This window comes from Sorex araneus, chromosome 2 (genome assembly GCF_027595985.1).
Source record: "Sorex araneus isolate mSorAra2 chromosome 2, mSorAra2.pri, whole genome shotgun sequence".
Taxonomy (NCBI): domain Eukaryota; kingdom Metazoa; phylum Chordata; class Mammalia; order Eulipotyphla; family Soricidae; genus Sorex; species Sorex araneus.
Window position 1 is genome coordinate 125,989,276 of NC_073303.1, and position 17,142 is coordinate 126,006,417.

The following is a 17,142-nucleotide window of genomic DNA, read 5'->3' on the forward strand; positions in this document are numbered from 1 at the left end:
ATAATTATATTTGATGGAGGCAATGTTCCCATTTCTGCTCCGGACACACAGACACTAAGGCTCTGTCATCAGACTGGAAACCTGAAGCCACCAAGCACTGTGGAACACACACAGGTCATGTGATCTCAACTTCCTCATTTCTAACATGGACACTAGTAGGTTGCTATTAGAAGGAAGCCATGAAGACTAAGGTACTCTCTGGACACTCTCTCGGGAAGGTGATTCCCAATAGCCCGTTTTGACTGGAAAGAGATAAATGGTGGACGGGTGGGGTGAGTAAGTTGGATGCATATCATGCTTTGCACGATATGTGAACTTTTGGACAAGCTGCTCTGTTTTAGCCCTTGGATGCTTCAAGTACTCGGACCCACTGCATCAGTGAGAGCCCCTCCCAAGCAGAGAGAAGTTCCAACCTCAGTATGCATATTTTCGGGAGAAATTATCTTGGTAAAAATGATGGCCGGTGCTCCAGTTATTCGAACGGAAAAATCTGTTAAAATCGGAGTCAAAATTGCTCTTCTTTCTTGATGCCGTCGTATGCTGAAAGATTAAATATAAAATCATCAGTCATATTTTTAAAGGATACTTTTCGTTAAACTGGTACAATCTTTGTATGTATGACAAATCACATGACTTTTTTTGCATGCCTATTTGCATATTTTATAACCAAAACTTTCTATCTTCAGTTCTTAACTCCAGATTTATAAAAGATAGCAAAAAAAAAATCACTGAGAAACTCATGGACTGGAGAGAAAGTACAGTGGACAGAGAGCCTGCCTACACCTGGCTGACGCAGGTTTGATATATGGTACTCTATATGGTTCTGTGATCCCTGCCAGGAGCGATCCCTGAGTGCAGAGCAAATAAACAAAAGAAAACAATAAAACAAAACCCTGAGCAAAACCAAACATGAAACAAAACCCCAAACAAAAAAATCATTAAAAAATTCAGATGTACTCATTATTTTCACATTAGCAGCCTCCTAGGTCTTCAAATGATTTCTTTGCAATCTTTTATTCTTGCAAATAATTCACCATCTCTTTTGTTACTGACAATACACTCTTTTTTTTTTGCGGTTCTTTTGTTTCCTATTTTTAATATTTCTGATCTTCTATTTGACAACTGCCAATGTTCTAATCTTACTAGGTTCACAGACATTATCTTCTTATCTTCTTAATCTTTGATCTCTCCCGCTCTCCCGACTTCCCCAAGTTTTAAGTATTCAATGTCAAATGGCTCTTGTGAATTGTTTCTGCATATTTTACAAAAACTCTCTGTGTCAAGAAGAATCCTTACTAGGGTAAATTGTGAGAAAATGAGCAACTAGGAACTGGAGAAATAGTGCAGAGGGTAAGGCACTGGCCTTGAATGTGACTGATCCAGATTCCATCCCTGGCACCACACATAGTCCTTGAGTCCTGCCAGGAGTGATCCTGGAGCCCTGAGTGCAGGGCCAGGACTAAACCCTGATTAGAGTTGGGTGTGGCCAAAAGAAGGAGAGAGAAAAATAGAGAGAGATAGAAGGAGAGGGAGAGGGAGAGAGAGAAAGGGGGGGAGAGGGAGAGAGAGAAAAAGAGAGAGAAGGAGTGGGAGTGGGAGAGAGAGAGGAGAGAGAGAAGGAGAGGGAGAGGGAGAGGTAGATGAGAGAAGGAGAGGGAGAGGGAGAGAGAGAGAAGGAGAGGAAGAGGGAAGGAGAGAAAGAGAGAGAAGGAAAGGGAGAGGGAGAGAGAGAAAGAGAAAGGAGAGGGAGAGGGAGAAAGAGAAAGAGAGGGAGAGGGAGAGAGAGAGAGACAAAGAGAGAAAGAGAATCAGATATTATACTAAGGTTACACAGGGGGAACAAAGGTCCTAGAATTGGGTCTGGAGGGTAAGTTGATGCTAGAATAGCTTTGGGCTTCTGTTTCTGGTTTTCATTCTACATTCTTACCTTTGATCAGCAATTTAGCACCATATTTCTATTCTACATTCAAATTTTCTAATCATCTCTGATGAAGCATTGCATACATGAGAGGAAATAAAACTGGAAGACATAATTGAGAAACCAAAGCTTCTCCGAGTGCGTATCTTCATGTTTATTATACATATTCTTAGTTTTCATTTTATGAAATATAACTTTCCACTTAATAGCAAGCCATATGTCAAAAGTTTCTTTGAACTATTAATTTAATATTCCTTTTAAATGTCCTTATTTTTCCCTTCTATAATAAAATGATAAAGTTGAGATCAGAGAGTTGGCAGTAAGTTGTCTCATGGAAAAGTCCAGATAAAACTCGTTTTTCTCTCTTCTTTTCTACCAGAGTGGCTAAAGAATACTTGTATTTTTTTGTTGAACTTTGCAACGGGCAGAGCTTTATATGTTGTCTGCCAAAAAGCAAATTGGATCATCTGGTTCTATGACACAGGAGTATTGAATTTCAAGAAAGTCAATTTTAAAGAATTAAGAGGTCTGGTGAATGGAAGGTAACAGGATGAAGTATTAAAATTTGTGAATACAGAGGAAGGGCTGAGATCCTGAGAGACATCATAATTATAGCCTAATAGCGCAGATTCCATAAAATGACCAATGTGAGAACCATGGAACATCTGATGTGCTGTCACGGGGGAACACTCAACTAGATGCTGTATTAAAATTCCCTTAAAATGGAGAAGATGGCAGATAACCAAGGAAGAGCAAACATTAACGAGAGCCTGATGGAAGGGAGGAAGCATACTTGTCCATATCAGACTCTTTTCCCATTATGCAATGAATTAATTCAGTAATACAATCTACAGGAGACCCATGAGGCTTGGAGGAAACAGAAACTCTGAAGGCAAGAGTCCTATAAAATGGCAGCTCTTCTGGCATGTACTGCTGGCTTCTCTTTTGTGTCATCTCCAGTGCATATGGGAAGTAATGACATACATTTTAAGAATCAGTAAAAAAAATTTTTTATATACTTAAAGCACGTTCAAATATAGGTTGGACAGAAAGAAATGGGAACCAATAAATAACTACAAGAATTAAACTCTGCCAATATTTAACTAGATGCCTAAGGTTTAAAATTATAAAAGAGGGAAAATGAAGCTCAAAGCATTCATAGTCATTGTTAGTGAAGGAAGGACCTAGGCCATTCCAGAGGAGAGGAAGGGGACAGATTTCCATGGTCATATTGAGACGGCAGGCTGATCCCTAGATCACTGGTATGCAAACATTTTGAATATGGGCAACGCACCTATATCAGGGGTCTTTCCAGGGCCCCCAAAATACCTGTCAGACAGGGAAAAATAAGGAAATCTGCCTGTTGAGTAAGAGAGCTTAGAGAGAGAAACTAGATCTCTCTGGAAATTAAAAATAATGGGAAAGCCCTCGTGTGTGTTTTGCAGCTGTAATTTATATCATCTGTTGCAATCCTGTGATTTATAAAACATACACATTTGGTCTTCATCCATGGTCCCGGCTCACTGCTTTCCCGAACTCGAGAAATGTCCTTCGAGGTGGGAATGAGGAAGGTGTCTTTATGCGATTAAGAGAATTCTAGAAGCTTCTGAGTGTGTGTGTGTGTGTGTAGGGGGGGGGTTACCAGGAGAATTCTGGAAGCTTCTGAGTGTGTGTGTGTGTGTGTGTGTGTGTGTGTAGGGGGGGGGTTACCAGGAGAATTCTGGAAGCTTCTGAGTGTGTGTGCGCGCGTGCACGTGCGCGCGTGCACGTGCGCGCGCGCCTTCGTGCGTGCGTGTGGTGGGGGGGGTTACCAGGAGAATTCTGGAAGCTTCTGAATGTGAGTGTGTGTGTGTGTGTGTGTGTGTGTGTGTGTGTGTGTGTGTGTTTACCAGGAGAATTCTGGAAGCTTCTGAGGGTATGTGTGTGTGTGTGTGTGTGTTTACCAGGAACTCTAACCATGTGATGAGCACATGGCAATCCAGCTTGGCATGCTGTGGGAGGAAGAGGGGCAGGAGAGTGCCTGTAGGAGCTGATTATCACCGAATCCATCCAATGCGACCAAAACTCATAAAGGGCCAAGCCCTGACAGGGGAAGGCATGGGTACTCGGGGGAGAATGGGACACACGGAGAGCAAGGGCACTGCTCCGCAGCCTGGCCCCCGTATCTCTCCTTAGAGGCTGCTTTCCTAGTTACAGCTTTTAGAATAAACTAGCAACTTAGCAAGTCAAATGTTTCCCTGAGAGTCATTCTGGCAAATGAACGGAATTGAACCTAACTAGGGGGTGGGGTGGGGGCGGGAGGAGAGGGGTCCTGGGAACCTAAGATTTATATCCATTCTGACTTGTGACCAATCTGGAAGGATCTAGAATGATGTAAGATATCCATAAACAACTACAAAAATGACAACTTGGAATAGGGATGATTTTAACAGTATGGTAAAACAAAATGCAAGTGTAAAGTTAGTCTGGCAAAATTAAATAATGTTTCAAGAATCTCATTCTTTCTGCTTTCTGGGCTTTGTCCTGGTTTGGTTTGGTTCTTGGGCCACACCTGGCAATGTTCAGGGACTACTCTCAGCTCAGCACTTGAGGATCACACCGTGCCAGGGATCAAGCCCAGACATCACATGCCAGGCCGCTGAGCGCTCCCTCTAGCAAATACTCTTACTCTTAAAAGGAAAAAAAGAAAAAAAAAATCAGAATCCTCCCCTCAAACCAATAAAGCAAAATTATGGTTAATATTTGTGAAAGAGATCACACATGCTACATTTATTATAACCACCAAAGGATATGAGCATATCCATATGGAAATACCGGTTAATCCCATTTTTCTGAGCAGTTCAATGGATAATAGCTCCGGTTTAGTTTCTGGTTAAATCCTGCATCTAATTCTACTTGAGAGCTCCTTTTTTTTCCCAGGGAAAATTTTCAAGATAAACTTTAAGGAGGAGGGGCAGCTGTGGGGGGCAGGGGGTGTGCACTGCCGACAGTTCCTGACAGAAAAGAACACAAGAAATTATGTGTCCAGAATACGAGCATCCACCAAGGGGCAGATGTCAAGAGGCTGGTTTTAATTCAGTACATTCTACTGCAGCAAGAACCTGTAATGATGCCCCATAGCATAGCACTCACTGGGGTAATACGGAACTGCTGACCGATGCACATATATTTGCAAGTAAATACGGGATATAATCTGGATTGTCTCCCTCTCTTTGAAATAAAATATCCAAGGAGGCAAGGAAACGCAGCCATCTATGGTGGGTCATGGGTTGGATTCTGCTTCAGAGTGTTATTCTTTTTACTTACATGTATAGAGTTAGAGCATCAGGAGACTTAAGAAGACGGGAAAGGGCCGGAAGACATGGGCATGTCAAGTACTTTTATGATCTACAATAAGGACAAGCATCATCACTGGGCGCCCAAGTACCCATTGACACTGTACCACGATACAGAAAGGACCCATGCTACCCGCCAGGCTGGCGAAGGGACCCCCAGTCACCAGGGCAGAAGCCTTCGGGGCTGCGAGGAAGCACCAGCGTGTCCTTCCTCCAGGCCTTGCCTTCTCACAGCCGGGCCAGGCACGCCAAGAGCCACGCTCTCCCATGGACATCCAGGGCGAAGTTCAGGGATTTGGGAGCAGATCACACAAGCCTCGAGGGCTGAATCACATGAGGCCTTGATGTGTGAACTATGGGAATTGCGCATAGGCACTAGTTTGACACTTGTACATTTACAAGACAAAACCGACAATTCTCAGTCTATAGATTTAAGTCAAGAAAATATTTTCCTAACATATTCTGTTAAATATGTCAGGTGCAATTTTGAAAGGAATCTCATTTGATTAATCACAAATCAAAATAGTTATGAACTCCTTTAAATATCTGAGCAATATTTCATTCCAAAAGAATAAAAATAAGTGATTAAAAGACAAATGAATTAATCTCTGAATTAACAAATGAATTAACAACTCTGAAGACAGAGGCTGGAAATACTTTAGTGTCAACACAAAACCCCCCTACCACATACCCAGTTTCATCCTCTCAGGAAGCAGAAGACTGAGAGTTTATAACCATGTGTCAAATTCAAATTAAGCTTTGCTAAACAAATATAGAACATCTCTTAAAAATATTACATAATATTAATATTACAAAAGTTCATAGCATAGTACATATAATCTGGTGTGTGCATCAAACATATAAACAAATAAATATGCTATAACTTCTTATACCGCAGTGAAATTTAAAAGATAAATTATCTTCCCCCCAACCCCCCCTTTTTTTCCCTGGTGTTTGGGTCAGGCTTTTTGGTGTTCAGAAATCCCTCGAGAAGTTGCTCAGGGGACCACAAGTTGTTTCTGCATTGAAGTGGGCTTCTGGTACGCAGAGCATTACACTCCAGCCCTCGAGACCACCTATCCTGCCCTCAAATGAAATCTTGATTATACGTAAGAAAAATAACATTAAAAAATATAGCCTTTAATACTATTTTAAGCCACATCCCCTCAATAATAACAATTAGTTAATTTCTAAGAAGGACAGTAATGTTCACGGGAGAATTCCAGCACTTTCAGGAAATTCTAAGATAAGCTTTCTTTGCCCCACCCTGCCACTACGCCGCCCACACAGAAGCCAGGTAAGTGCCATGTGCCAGCACAGGTGAGTCTCGACATCTCATTAGCTCAGATTATAATATAAATTCAGATGGAGTGAAAAGTCTGCCAGGAGGGAGAGGGCGAGAGCAAGCGGAGGCTGGCATCAAGCAGAAGGGGAGCCGGCCAGGAGAAGGAGGGGATGGAGAGTCAGAATTTACTTTTTGTTCAGCAATAATCTGCTGAAGATGATCTGGAATTTAGAGTTTGTCAAAAGACAAAATGCATGCGATTTGGAAGGGGCAGGAAGAGAGGGGCCAAGACTCTCGCAAGTAACGCCACTTTCGATGCAATGGGGGATCCCGGGCAGAGCTGCCGGGCCTGCGCGTGCTCTCATTCTCCCGGGCTGGGAAGCTGCCCGGGCCTTCCGCATCCCTCAGCCACTGAACTCTGGCTGTGCATGGCTCCACTGCTTCCCTGGGGAGCTACGAAACCATTTACAGGTTAATCGGGGCCAGAGGAGGGAGCGAAATAGTCTTCATTGTGTGTCTCTTTGAAGGGTATGGATTTGATCTCGAATACCTATTCTTCTTCTTCTTCTTCATCATCATCATCATCATCATCATCATCATCATCATCATCATCATCATCATCATCATCATCATCCCGTTGATCCTCGATTTTCTCGAGCAGTCTCAATAACATCTCCATTCCTAGCCCTGCAATTTTATTTTAGCAGCCTCTCTTTTTTTTTTTCCTTTTTTTTTTATATTTATTTATTTTTAATTAGAGAATCACCGTGAGGGTACAGTTACAGATTTATACACTTTTGTGCTTATACTTCCCTCATACAAAGTTTGGAACCCATCCCTTCACCAGTGCCCATTCTCCACCACCCGTAAACCCAGTGTCCCTCCCACCCTCCCCAATCCCATCTCCCCCCCACCCCACCCTGCCACTGTGGCAAGGCATTCCCTTCTGTTTTCTCTCTCTAATTAGCTGTTGTGGTTTGCAATAAAGGTGTTGAGTGGCCGCTGTGCTCAGTCTCTAGCCCTCATTCAGCCCGCAACTCCCTTCCCCCACATGGCCTTCGACTACAATGTAGTTGGTGATCGCTTCTCTGAGTTGCCCTTTCCCCGGAACATGAGGCCAGCCTCGAAGCCATGGAGTCAACCTCCTGGTACTTATTTCTACAGTTCTTGGGTGTTAGTCTCCCACTCTGTTATTCTATATACCATAGATGAGTGCAATCTTTCTATGTCTGTCTCTCTCTTTCTGACTCATTTCACTCAGCATGAAACTTTTCATGCCCATCCACTTGACTACAAAATTCTTGACCTCCTTTTTTCTAACAGCTGCATAGTATTCCATTGTATAGATGTACCAAAGTTTCCTCAACCAGTCATCCGTTCTGGGGCATTCGGTTTTTTTCCAGATTCTGGCTATTGTAAACAGTGCTGCGATGAACATACATGTGCAGATGTTGTTTCGATTGTACTTTTTTGCCTCTCTGGGATATATTCCCAGCAGTGGTATTGCTGGGTCAAATGGGAATTCAATATCTAATTTTTTGAGAGTCGTCCAAATTGTTTTCCAGAAGGGCTGAACCAGTCGGCATTCCCACCAGCAGTGAAGAAGGGTCCCTTTCTCCCCACATCCTCTCCAACAGCGGTTGCTTTTGTTCTTTTGGATGTGTGCTAGTCTCTGTGGTGTGAGGTGGTATCTCAAAGTTGTTTTGATCTGCATCTCTCTGATGATTAGTGATGCAGAGCACTTTTTCATGTGCCTTTTGGCCATTCGTATTTCTTCCTTGGTAAAGTTTCTGTTCATTTCTTCGCCCCATTTTTTGATGGGGTTGGATGTTTTCTTCTTGTAGAGTTCAACCAGTGCTTTATATACCATTGATATCAACCCCTTATCTGATGGGTATTGTGTAAATATCCTTTCCCATTCTGTGGATAGTCTTTGGATTCTGGTCACTGTATCTCTTGCGGTGCAGAAGCTTTTTAGTTTAATGTAGTCCCATTTGTTGATCTCTGTTTTTACTAGATTGCTTAGTTCCGTGTCACCTTTGAAGATACCTTTATCTTCAATATCGTGGAGGGTTTCGCCGACCTTGTCTTCAATGTACCTTATGGTTTGTGGTCTAATGTTGAGGTCTTTAATCCATTTTGATCTGACTTTTGTGCATGGTGTCAGGTCAAGGTCTAAACCCATTTTTTTGCATGTGGTTGTCCAGTTGTGCCAGCACCATTTGTTAAAGAGGCTTTCCTTGCTCCACTTCACATCTCTTAGCAGCCTCTCTTTATTTGTCCTTCCCAACAGTGTCACATTGGAGGCTCTTTCAGGGTCAGAGGAATGAGACCCATCCATCACCAACCACGGGGGCTTGCCAGGCTCTCCCATATGGGCAAGAAACTCTCAGTAGCTTGCCAGGTTCTCTGAGAGGGAGAATTAGGCTATAAGATGCTTCCGGGAACTTGGTTTTGAAAAATATAATTTTACTAAAGTGTGTTTGGATATCTGCCTAGATTAATCAAAACTGAGCTACATCAGTTCTGAAATATCTTGTCTTCATTTGAATCACCATTTCTTGGAAACAGTTGCTTTCAGTCACTGAATCTGTTTGCTCAGTTGAATCATCGAATCCATCTTTCATGCCCCTGCTCCAACCCTTACTAAGTATCCCCCATGTGTCAAGTACAATGCTGGGTGCTGAGGATTCAGAGCCGATGCAAAGAGGTTACTCTTGACCGTTCTAGCCCGTGGACCCACTGCTTTCTGAGATCAGAACACCCATGCCCTGCTCTGCCACGTGGGCTCCGGGACAAGTCCAGAGCACTTGAGATCTGTGAAATGGTTCCCTCGGAGCCTGCCAAAAGAATGAGTCATTACTTTCCTTGTTTTATAGTGTTGATTTCAGATTCACTTTGTTTATGTGACTGTCACTGAGATGTCTTATGTGCATGGAATCTGCTTATCCTGATTTGACATGATTTTTCTGCAATCCCGAGTGTCCTGTACTTGTCTCGAGGGTAGCGCTTTCCCTGCTGCTATAATGATGGAACCTGCCTGCCAGTTGGATGCTGAGCTCCAAAAGGGAGCACCGCATGTTAAGAATGACCCTGTAGTCCTCTCGTGTCAAAGGGCATCCAAGCGAGATATCCTTGTCGCATCAAACAAACAGTCACGTCTTTTCATTGCTCAACAAGGCCACAAGACAAAGAGCAAAGGCAAACCTTCACCTTAGCTACAGAAACACACTAAAAAAAAAAATCCCAGGGGCTGAAGAGAGCACAGCAGGGAGGGCGTCTGCATGGCATGCTGCTGACCCCTGTTTGATCCCTGGCATTCCATACAGTCCCCTTTGCACCGCCAGGAGCGATTCATGAGTACAGAGCCAGGACTAACCACTGAGCACGTCAGGGGTGGTCCCCAATCAAAACAAATGAACAAAGCAAATCACAAAATGATGCAACTGAACAACAGAAGCTACGATGTGAAACTTGTAAAATATAGGCATGAATCCTTGTGATCTTGGACTTGATCATGGATTCACAGGCGTGACACCAACTGCACAGCAACTAAAAGGAAGGGACGCATCGGCCAGAGGGTCTGAAGCTGGTGCAGCATCGGGGCACGTACCTGTGGGACTCCTCCCAGCACAGTTTGGCACCTGGAAGTCCCTGAGTATTGTAGGGTGGCCCCAGTGGCCTTTATATATATATTTTTTAATTTTTTAAAAAATTTTATTGAATCACAATGAGATAGTTACAAGCTTTCATGTTTGGGTTACAATCTCACAATGACCAAACACCCATCCCTCCACCAGTGCACATTTCCCACCACCAGTATCCCGGGTATACCCCCCCCTTTCCCATCCTTATATAATTTTTATATTTTGTATTTTATACTTTAATATTTTTATACTTTCATATGTACGGCCTCTGCAATACCACATCATCCTCTCACCCGAGCATTAAACCACTGAGTATCACTGGGGGTAGCCCCCAGGCCCCTGTGAACCGCCTGGGAGGAGCACCCTCCTGCACAGGAAGGGAAGTATTCGATCAATTAGACCTGATGGGCTTTCCAGTGTGTTCCTTCTGAGACTGGGAGGAAGGCAGAAAGCAGGGAAGGCAGAAGGATGGGCCGGTGCTCCAGGCGGAAAACAGGTCACACACAAGGGCCCGCATAAGGGACATGCCGTGTGCTCAGGGACCAAGCAGACTCAGGGCAAGCAAGGCAGGATGAAGCATGAGAGCACAGGTCACGGGTGAAGGCGGCCTGATGAGAGCCCAGACAGCCCTCAGCCAACTGCCCTTAGCCCAATTGCCTCCCCTGCCCTGTTGCTTCATGGTCATTAGGAACCTATAGTTTTTACTGAGTATTTTTTTTTTTTAGCTCCACAGCATGGCTGCAAAAATGAACTAAGTTAACGTGGTGAACGAGCATGTAAACTGGCTCCGGGGCTGGCGGTGCCCAGGGAAGCATGCTGTGCTCAGGGATCACATCCAGTCCCTCAGCGATCTCCTGTGCCCTGAGAGCTTGGGTGAGAAAGGGCAGAACCTCCATGCAACTGACTCCCTAAGAGGCATATGACATAATCTATACTGCAGTGCTTTCAACCACGGAAGTCCACAGTGGTGAAGAGGTGGGAAGCAAGTTTTACAGAAATAAAATCAGAAAGCAATGGTGTGTTATAAGCAACAAAGGTTACTGAATCTCAAATGTTAAATAGAAAATAAACATGAATTTCAAGAAAATGAAAAGTTTCTTAAAACCATTAAAGACTCCCAGTTGTAGAATATAAAAGCATCTTTCATGTGTAGCCGCAATTCTACTGACACTGACAAGTATGGCCAAATAACACGGGTAAGACACAGCGACAGCTCCTAAACACCTCAAAGTCAGAATCAAAGCTTAACAAAATGTTCATGCTGAATATAAGCTGTATTAGTTAAAAACAATGGCCCAGAACTTTCTCAATTTTTTTCCTTATTAAGCAGAAAGAAGAAACATTAAAAAAAGATTTTAAAAGTCTGATATTGAACACAATGCATTTCAAAGGAAAATGTAAAACCATCCTTAGCCCTAAGTGAAATCTTTCATCATACAAGCAAGCTTAAAAAAAAAAACAAAAACATGGTACAACCTAAAATTTATAATCATTACAATTTAACAGAGGGAGGACCAATTTCCTAAGTAAAATCACAAGCTACGTCTACAAAACACATTTTACATTTGTCATGAACTGCAGAAGCGCAGGGGAGTATGGGAAGAGTTTGGCTGGTGATCAATCACCAGCTGGTCTGGAAGTACAAGAGTAGAAAGAGGAGCTTTTCAATCATTTCCTACCTGCTGGCCATATTCCATTCCAGTGCTGGGTTCTGGGAGTTTCTCTCAGTCTCTGTGAGTGCCCCACCCGTGCAACTATCCTTCTCTGGTTTTAGCTGGTCCCAAATGGCAGTGCCAATATTGATGGACTGCAGGTCTATTTGATACTGTCTATCTTCAATTTCTGATCCAGGATCTCGAAGAATTCCTAAATTCAAGGCTCTCCTGTAAAGGTAGTGAAAAAAGTAAAAAGACAAGATGAATGCTCTACGTTCACGCAGTTCCCTAACATCATGACATTCCCACATCCTGCACCCCTCCTGATTATGGACGAACACAGTGGATTAATCAAATCGATGAGGCAGGGGCTAGAAATATGTTACAAGTCGAAAATGTATACAAAAATCATCATGCACAGCACTCTACCCTATGTTGATGTATTAAGCTATTCCCAAGACTTTCCTGTATTTCTAAGTACTCTTGCATACACGACTTTAATCATTTTGATACAGCATGTCTCTATTACAATCGCTTAGAAAAGACAAAATAATTCAGAGTGATTGAAAGACTGAAGTTACACACTAGTAGGGGACAAAACTGCCATTTTAATGTAATTTTTCTCACTCAAAATTTAGTTGACTGTCCAGCTAATTACCTGCCTTCTGCAGTCCTCTGATGACATGTCAGAAAAGTGACAGAGCATGGTTAATCTCACTCCTCACTCCTTGCCTTTGGGTAACACAATTGTCAAAAAGACAAACTGCTAAGAAGACTGCATTATTCGGGATGCAACAGTAACACAGGGAGCAATATCAGCTCAGAGGAGTTTTAGAACTTAGACCAACTGGACCCACTAGTCAGCCAATAAATAAAACAGTCAATATTGTAAAGTTAGATTACCAAAAGTTCATGGTTATATTTTTCATGAAGTATCATGAAAATAAGTTATTAGAAAAGAAGTATCAAAGTTGGCAAAGTAGGATGGAAGATCTGAGGTCAGGATTTAAGAGTCAGATAAACTAAAGTCTGTCGAAGTTAGGGAATTGTTTAGTATTTACAAATACTATAAAGTGAATTATCAAAAGAAAGATAATATCGGGTCCCTATGAAATCTTCAGTCAAGCTAAAAGCTGAAATAATAAAATAATTTAAAAGTCTTACTAATATGGACACTGAAAAAGAAACAATTTCAGATATTAGAAAAAGGATAATCTAATTGGCTGAACACTAATGAAATAATAGGGTATGGAGTTGGGCGGGGGAGCAGAGGCAAGAGTCTATTATAAAATTTACACATTAACCAGCTACACTATTTTGATTTGTATGTAAGCAGTGAATATCAGACGATTCTACAAGAGGGATGAGGATGTGAGTCAATCAGAGACAGCATGTCTTACATCATGCATAGTGCCCGGGGTGATGGGTGGAGAGAGAGAGAGAGAGAGAGAGAGAGAGAGAGAGAGAGAGAGAGAGAGAGAGAGAGAGAGAGAGAGAGAGAGAGAGAGAGAGAGGGGGAGGGAGGGAGGGAGGGAGGGAGGGAGGGGAGGGAGGGAGGGAGAGAGAGAGAGAGAGAGAGAGAGAGAGAGAGAGAGAGAGAGAGAGAGAGAGAGAGAGAGAGAGAGAGAGAGAGAGAGAGAACAAGAGCGCAAAGGTGTCAGGTTAGGAGCAACCTGACACCTTTGTGTCACTTACTCTGGGTTCCCATGAGGGCTGAGGATAACTAGCTAAAGAGCGGAGGTGCAGAGGAAGGAATGATTCTTAGGTTAATTGGGAAGGAAGCTCCAGAAGGAGCTACAAGAATGGACGAGGAAAAAATAGGCACTGATCAAGTAGCCATTACCAGAATCAACAAAACAGACATTTTATTATTCCACCCCCAAAAATCCCCGCTGAAATACAGGGTTCAAAATTAATAAGCCAAACAGAACAGCAGAAAAAGTTTTCAAAAAGAGAAAAGGAAATATAAAATAGACACTAAAGAGATAAAAGAGAGAGAAAAATCAACAAAGCCCCAAAATAGCGTTCAAGAAAGAGATAAAGATAGAAAGCAAAATAAACTAGATTTGCAATAAAAAAGTAAACAGCCATAACACCGTGGAGATTAAACAGATAATACAAAGATATTAGGATGATTTATAGGACAAACATTTTGTACTGTGGGAAAAAAATATCTTTCCATATCACTGTCTCCAGAAGACATTTCTTATCCTTTCCACTGTGGAATTAATACAAGTGCTATTTCTCTTCCATCAAATATAGTATTCTTCTATAGCACTGTCTTTATATGAAAATTAAATTTTTTCTTTTGGACAACACCTTGCAGTATCAGGGGCTTATTCCTAAATCAGCACTCAGGCATTACTCCTGGCATCTCAAAATGACTTTTAAAGAAATATATAGCAAACAGGAGTTGAGTTAAAATAGCAATTGCTTAAGAGGAAAAAAAAAAAAGCAATAAATACAGCAGTTAAGGTGCTTGCCTTGCATGCAGCCAACCCAGGTTCAACCCCTAGCATCCCATATGGTCCTCTGAGCCCACCCCAAAAGTGGTCTCTGATCACTTGCCAGGAGCAAGCCCCAAGCACCCAGGTATGTGCCCCTCCAAATAAAAAATATATAGCAATATGTGCTGGTGGTGGAGAAACACAGGCCAGTTCTGGTGGTGTCTGGGAACCACTGGAGGATAGCCTTTTGAGGCTGAGGATACCATACAGAGCTGGTGGCTCAAGTCATGGCTTTACACGTGGTAGGCATGTGCGTTACCATGCTAAGCCATCTTTCTGGCAGCAAAATGAGGCTTTTCTTGTGGTCATAAGGTCTATTTTTTCTTCCTCTGTTCAAGGTTTCTTCTTTTTCAGTTTGAGAGGGGAAGCCAGGGAGCTTTCTTTGTTTTGGGCCACACTTGGCGGTGCTGCGGGCTCACTCCTGGATCTATGCTCAGGGCTCGCTCTCGCCAAAGCTTGGGGAACCAGACAGGGTTCTGGGGACAGAACTGGGGCCGGCTGCATGCAAGGCAAGTGCCCTGTCTGCTGCTGTACTATCTCTCTGCTCCCGAATTTTTACTTTTGGGATGGAGCTCCCAGGCGGTGCTCCAGGGGTATGGGGTCACCCTTGGGCCTGGAAGAGAAGCTGCTTGGGTCTTGGTGTCAAACAGTACTTAGAGGCTTCAGGGGCTACAGACAGTAATACTGGGTGTGTGCGCGGGGAGGGGTGGGGACCAAGCCTAGGCAAACACCTGGTTCCCGATCTTTATTCTTTAAAGTACAACATTGCCCATCTTACTATCTATATCTTAAAAATAGTTTATTATTATCCCAGAAAGTATTCAAAATACTTTGTTTTTAAATACCAAACTGAGAAAGCATTAAAAACATCTTCATGGGGCTGGAGCAATAGCACAGCGGGTAGGGCGTTTGCCTTGCACGCGGCCGACCCGGGTTCGAATCCCAGCATCCCATATGGTCCCCTGCGCACAGCCAGGGGTAATTCCTGAGTGCAGAGCCAGGAGTAACCCCTGTGCATCGCCAGGTGTGACCCAAAAAGAAAAAAAAAACTTCATTCAAATAGTATATGCTAACATTTATTAGACACCATTAGAGCAAAATGTCTTCTAAACTATCTAATTCAGCATATAAGTCACAGCACACCAGATTTAAACTGGCATTTGGGTATAAAAAGATAAATGGTTATAGACACAGTTTTGACAAGAATTCATTTTTATTTTTTCAAAGATTAGAAATCATTTTACCACTTTCAAAACACTCTTCTCCCTAAGTAAAGAACTTTATAAAGTAACCAACAGCCTGGTTAAGAGTAAAAAACAATCTGACTGCAAAGTCAGAAAGGGAAGTCTATTCTATCCAGACTGATTTAGTCTACCACATGTTCACAGTAGAAGAAACAATGCTCAAGAATCATCGGAGCAAAGAATTCTAACGGACATTGTGGAAGATAGGGCATCACCCCCAGCAAGGGAACTCTGGGACCCGAATCCTGTACTGACAATGTCCTCCTTCAAAAATGATAAGAAATAAAACTTCCATTTTCTAATAATTTTTCCTAAAAATGTCTGATATAAGTAGGAGTCCAAGTTTCCTGGCTGCTTCACGTGCTTCTAAGAGTTTAATGAAGTCTGAGACTCCCCCTTCTTGCAGCCTTAAAACCTTTTAGCAATTCAAATCAGGAAAGGGGGTGAGTCAAGATGCCCATAACTTCCTTACTCTTAACACAAAAAGCTGCTTTATTGGCCAAAATGTAGGAGTTATAATTGTAATTGCTTTGCCCTTCCGAAACTCCTCTCCCATAGCATTTGAACCACTCAGCAGGTGGTGTAGGAGGATAAACTAAAGTCTGCAATAGTTGGTCAATAATATAATCATAAGGAACCAAAGAAGACTAAGTATATAACAGGAAACATAGCTTTAATGTTTTCCTTTTTAAATTGACTTAGTCTGGGTCAGGCCTTTTGTATGTTTACATAAGGAGCAGCTCATGTTGAACCATTTACTGCTCACTGCTGAACGGGCATATCTTGGGAGCTCACTGAAAGAAGTCAAATTCATTACAGCTCAATTGAGAGCCACAAAATGTTAAACAAGCCAGAAAATAGGATGGTTGAAAAAGAAATAACGTCTCTAAATCCTGATTAAATTAAAAGTCTATGTTTTTATCACCAAGTTTCTCTAAGCGACAATGCCTTAGAGTGGACACAGGGCAGGGTGTGAGAGAGGATGGCACAGGCCGGGAGCAAATGCTGATTCCCAGGATGGTGAGCTGCCACCTGCGGGGATTCTGATTTGCCAAGTCTGGAGGAGAAGGAGTCTGGAATTTCCTCTTCCCTCTCCCTACTCTCAGTAGCACTCTTGCTGATTCTAGAATATACTTATCAATACACTCTCACTAATGGATGTATACACACATCCATACAATACACTCTCATTGATTCTAAAATACACTCATCGATACACTCATTGATTCTAAAATGCACACATCCAAGCACTCTCACTGATTCTAAAATACACACATCAATAAACTCTTATTGATTCTCAAATATACACATCCATACACTCTCACTGATTCTAAAATACACAGTTGGGTACACAGAGCACCAGATGGTTCAATGGCCTGGCCGCCTCCTTCACTGGGCTGCTGAGAAGATGCATCTCTTCTCCCCAGCAAGGCTGATGTTCTCTGTAAAGCCACCTCACCTGAAAGGTGAGTCTGTCCGGACCCTCACACCCAGAAACGGTAAGTCGGAGGACTTGCTATGGGCAAGGCTTCAAACACAAGGAAATGGAGA

The 17,142-nt window shown here is 42.6% G+C and overlaps 1 protein-coding gene across 5 annotated transcripts in view; it reads right to left on the reverse strand.

Moving 5' to 3' along the window:
• Positions 1-17,142, reverse strand: part of VPS13B (vacuolar protein sorting 13 homolog B) — a 645,914-nt gene that overhangs the window by 230,044 nt on the left and 398,728 nt on the right. For all 5 annotated transcript variants that reach the window (XM_055125276.1, XM_055125277.1, XM_055125278.1 and 2 more), the window contains exons 30-31: positions 11,865-12,068; positions 414-540 (exon numbers count right to left, since the gene is read on the reverse strand). In XM_055125276.1, coding sequence (XP_054981251.1) covers positions 414-540; positions 11,865-12,068 — 331 coding nt within the window. The remainder of the gene's footprint in view (positions 1-413; positions 541-11,864; positions 12,069-17,142) is intronic.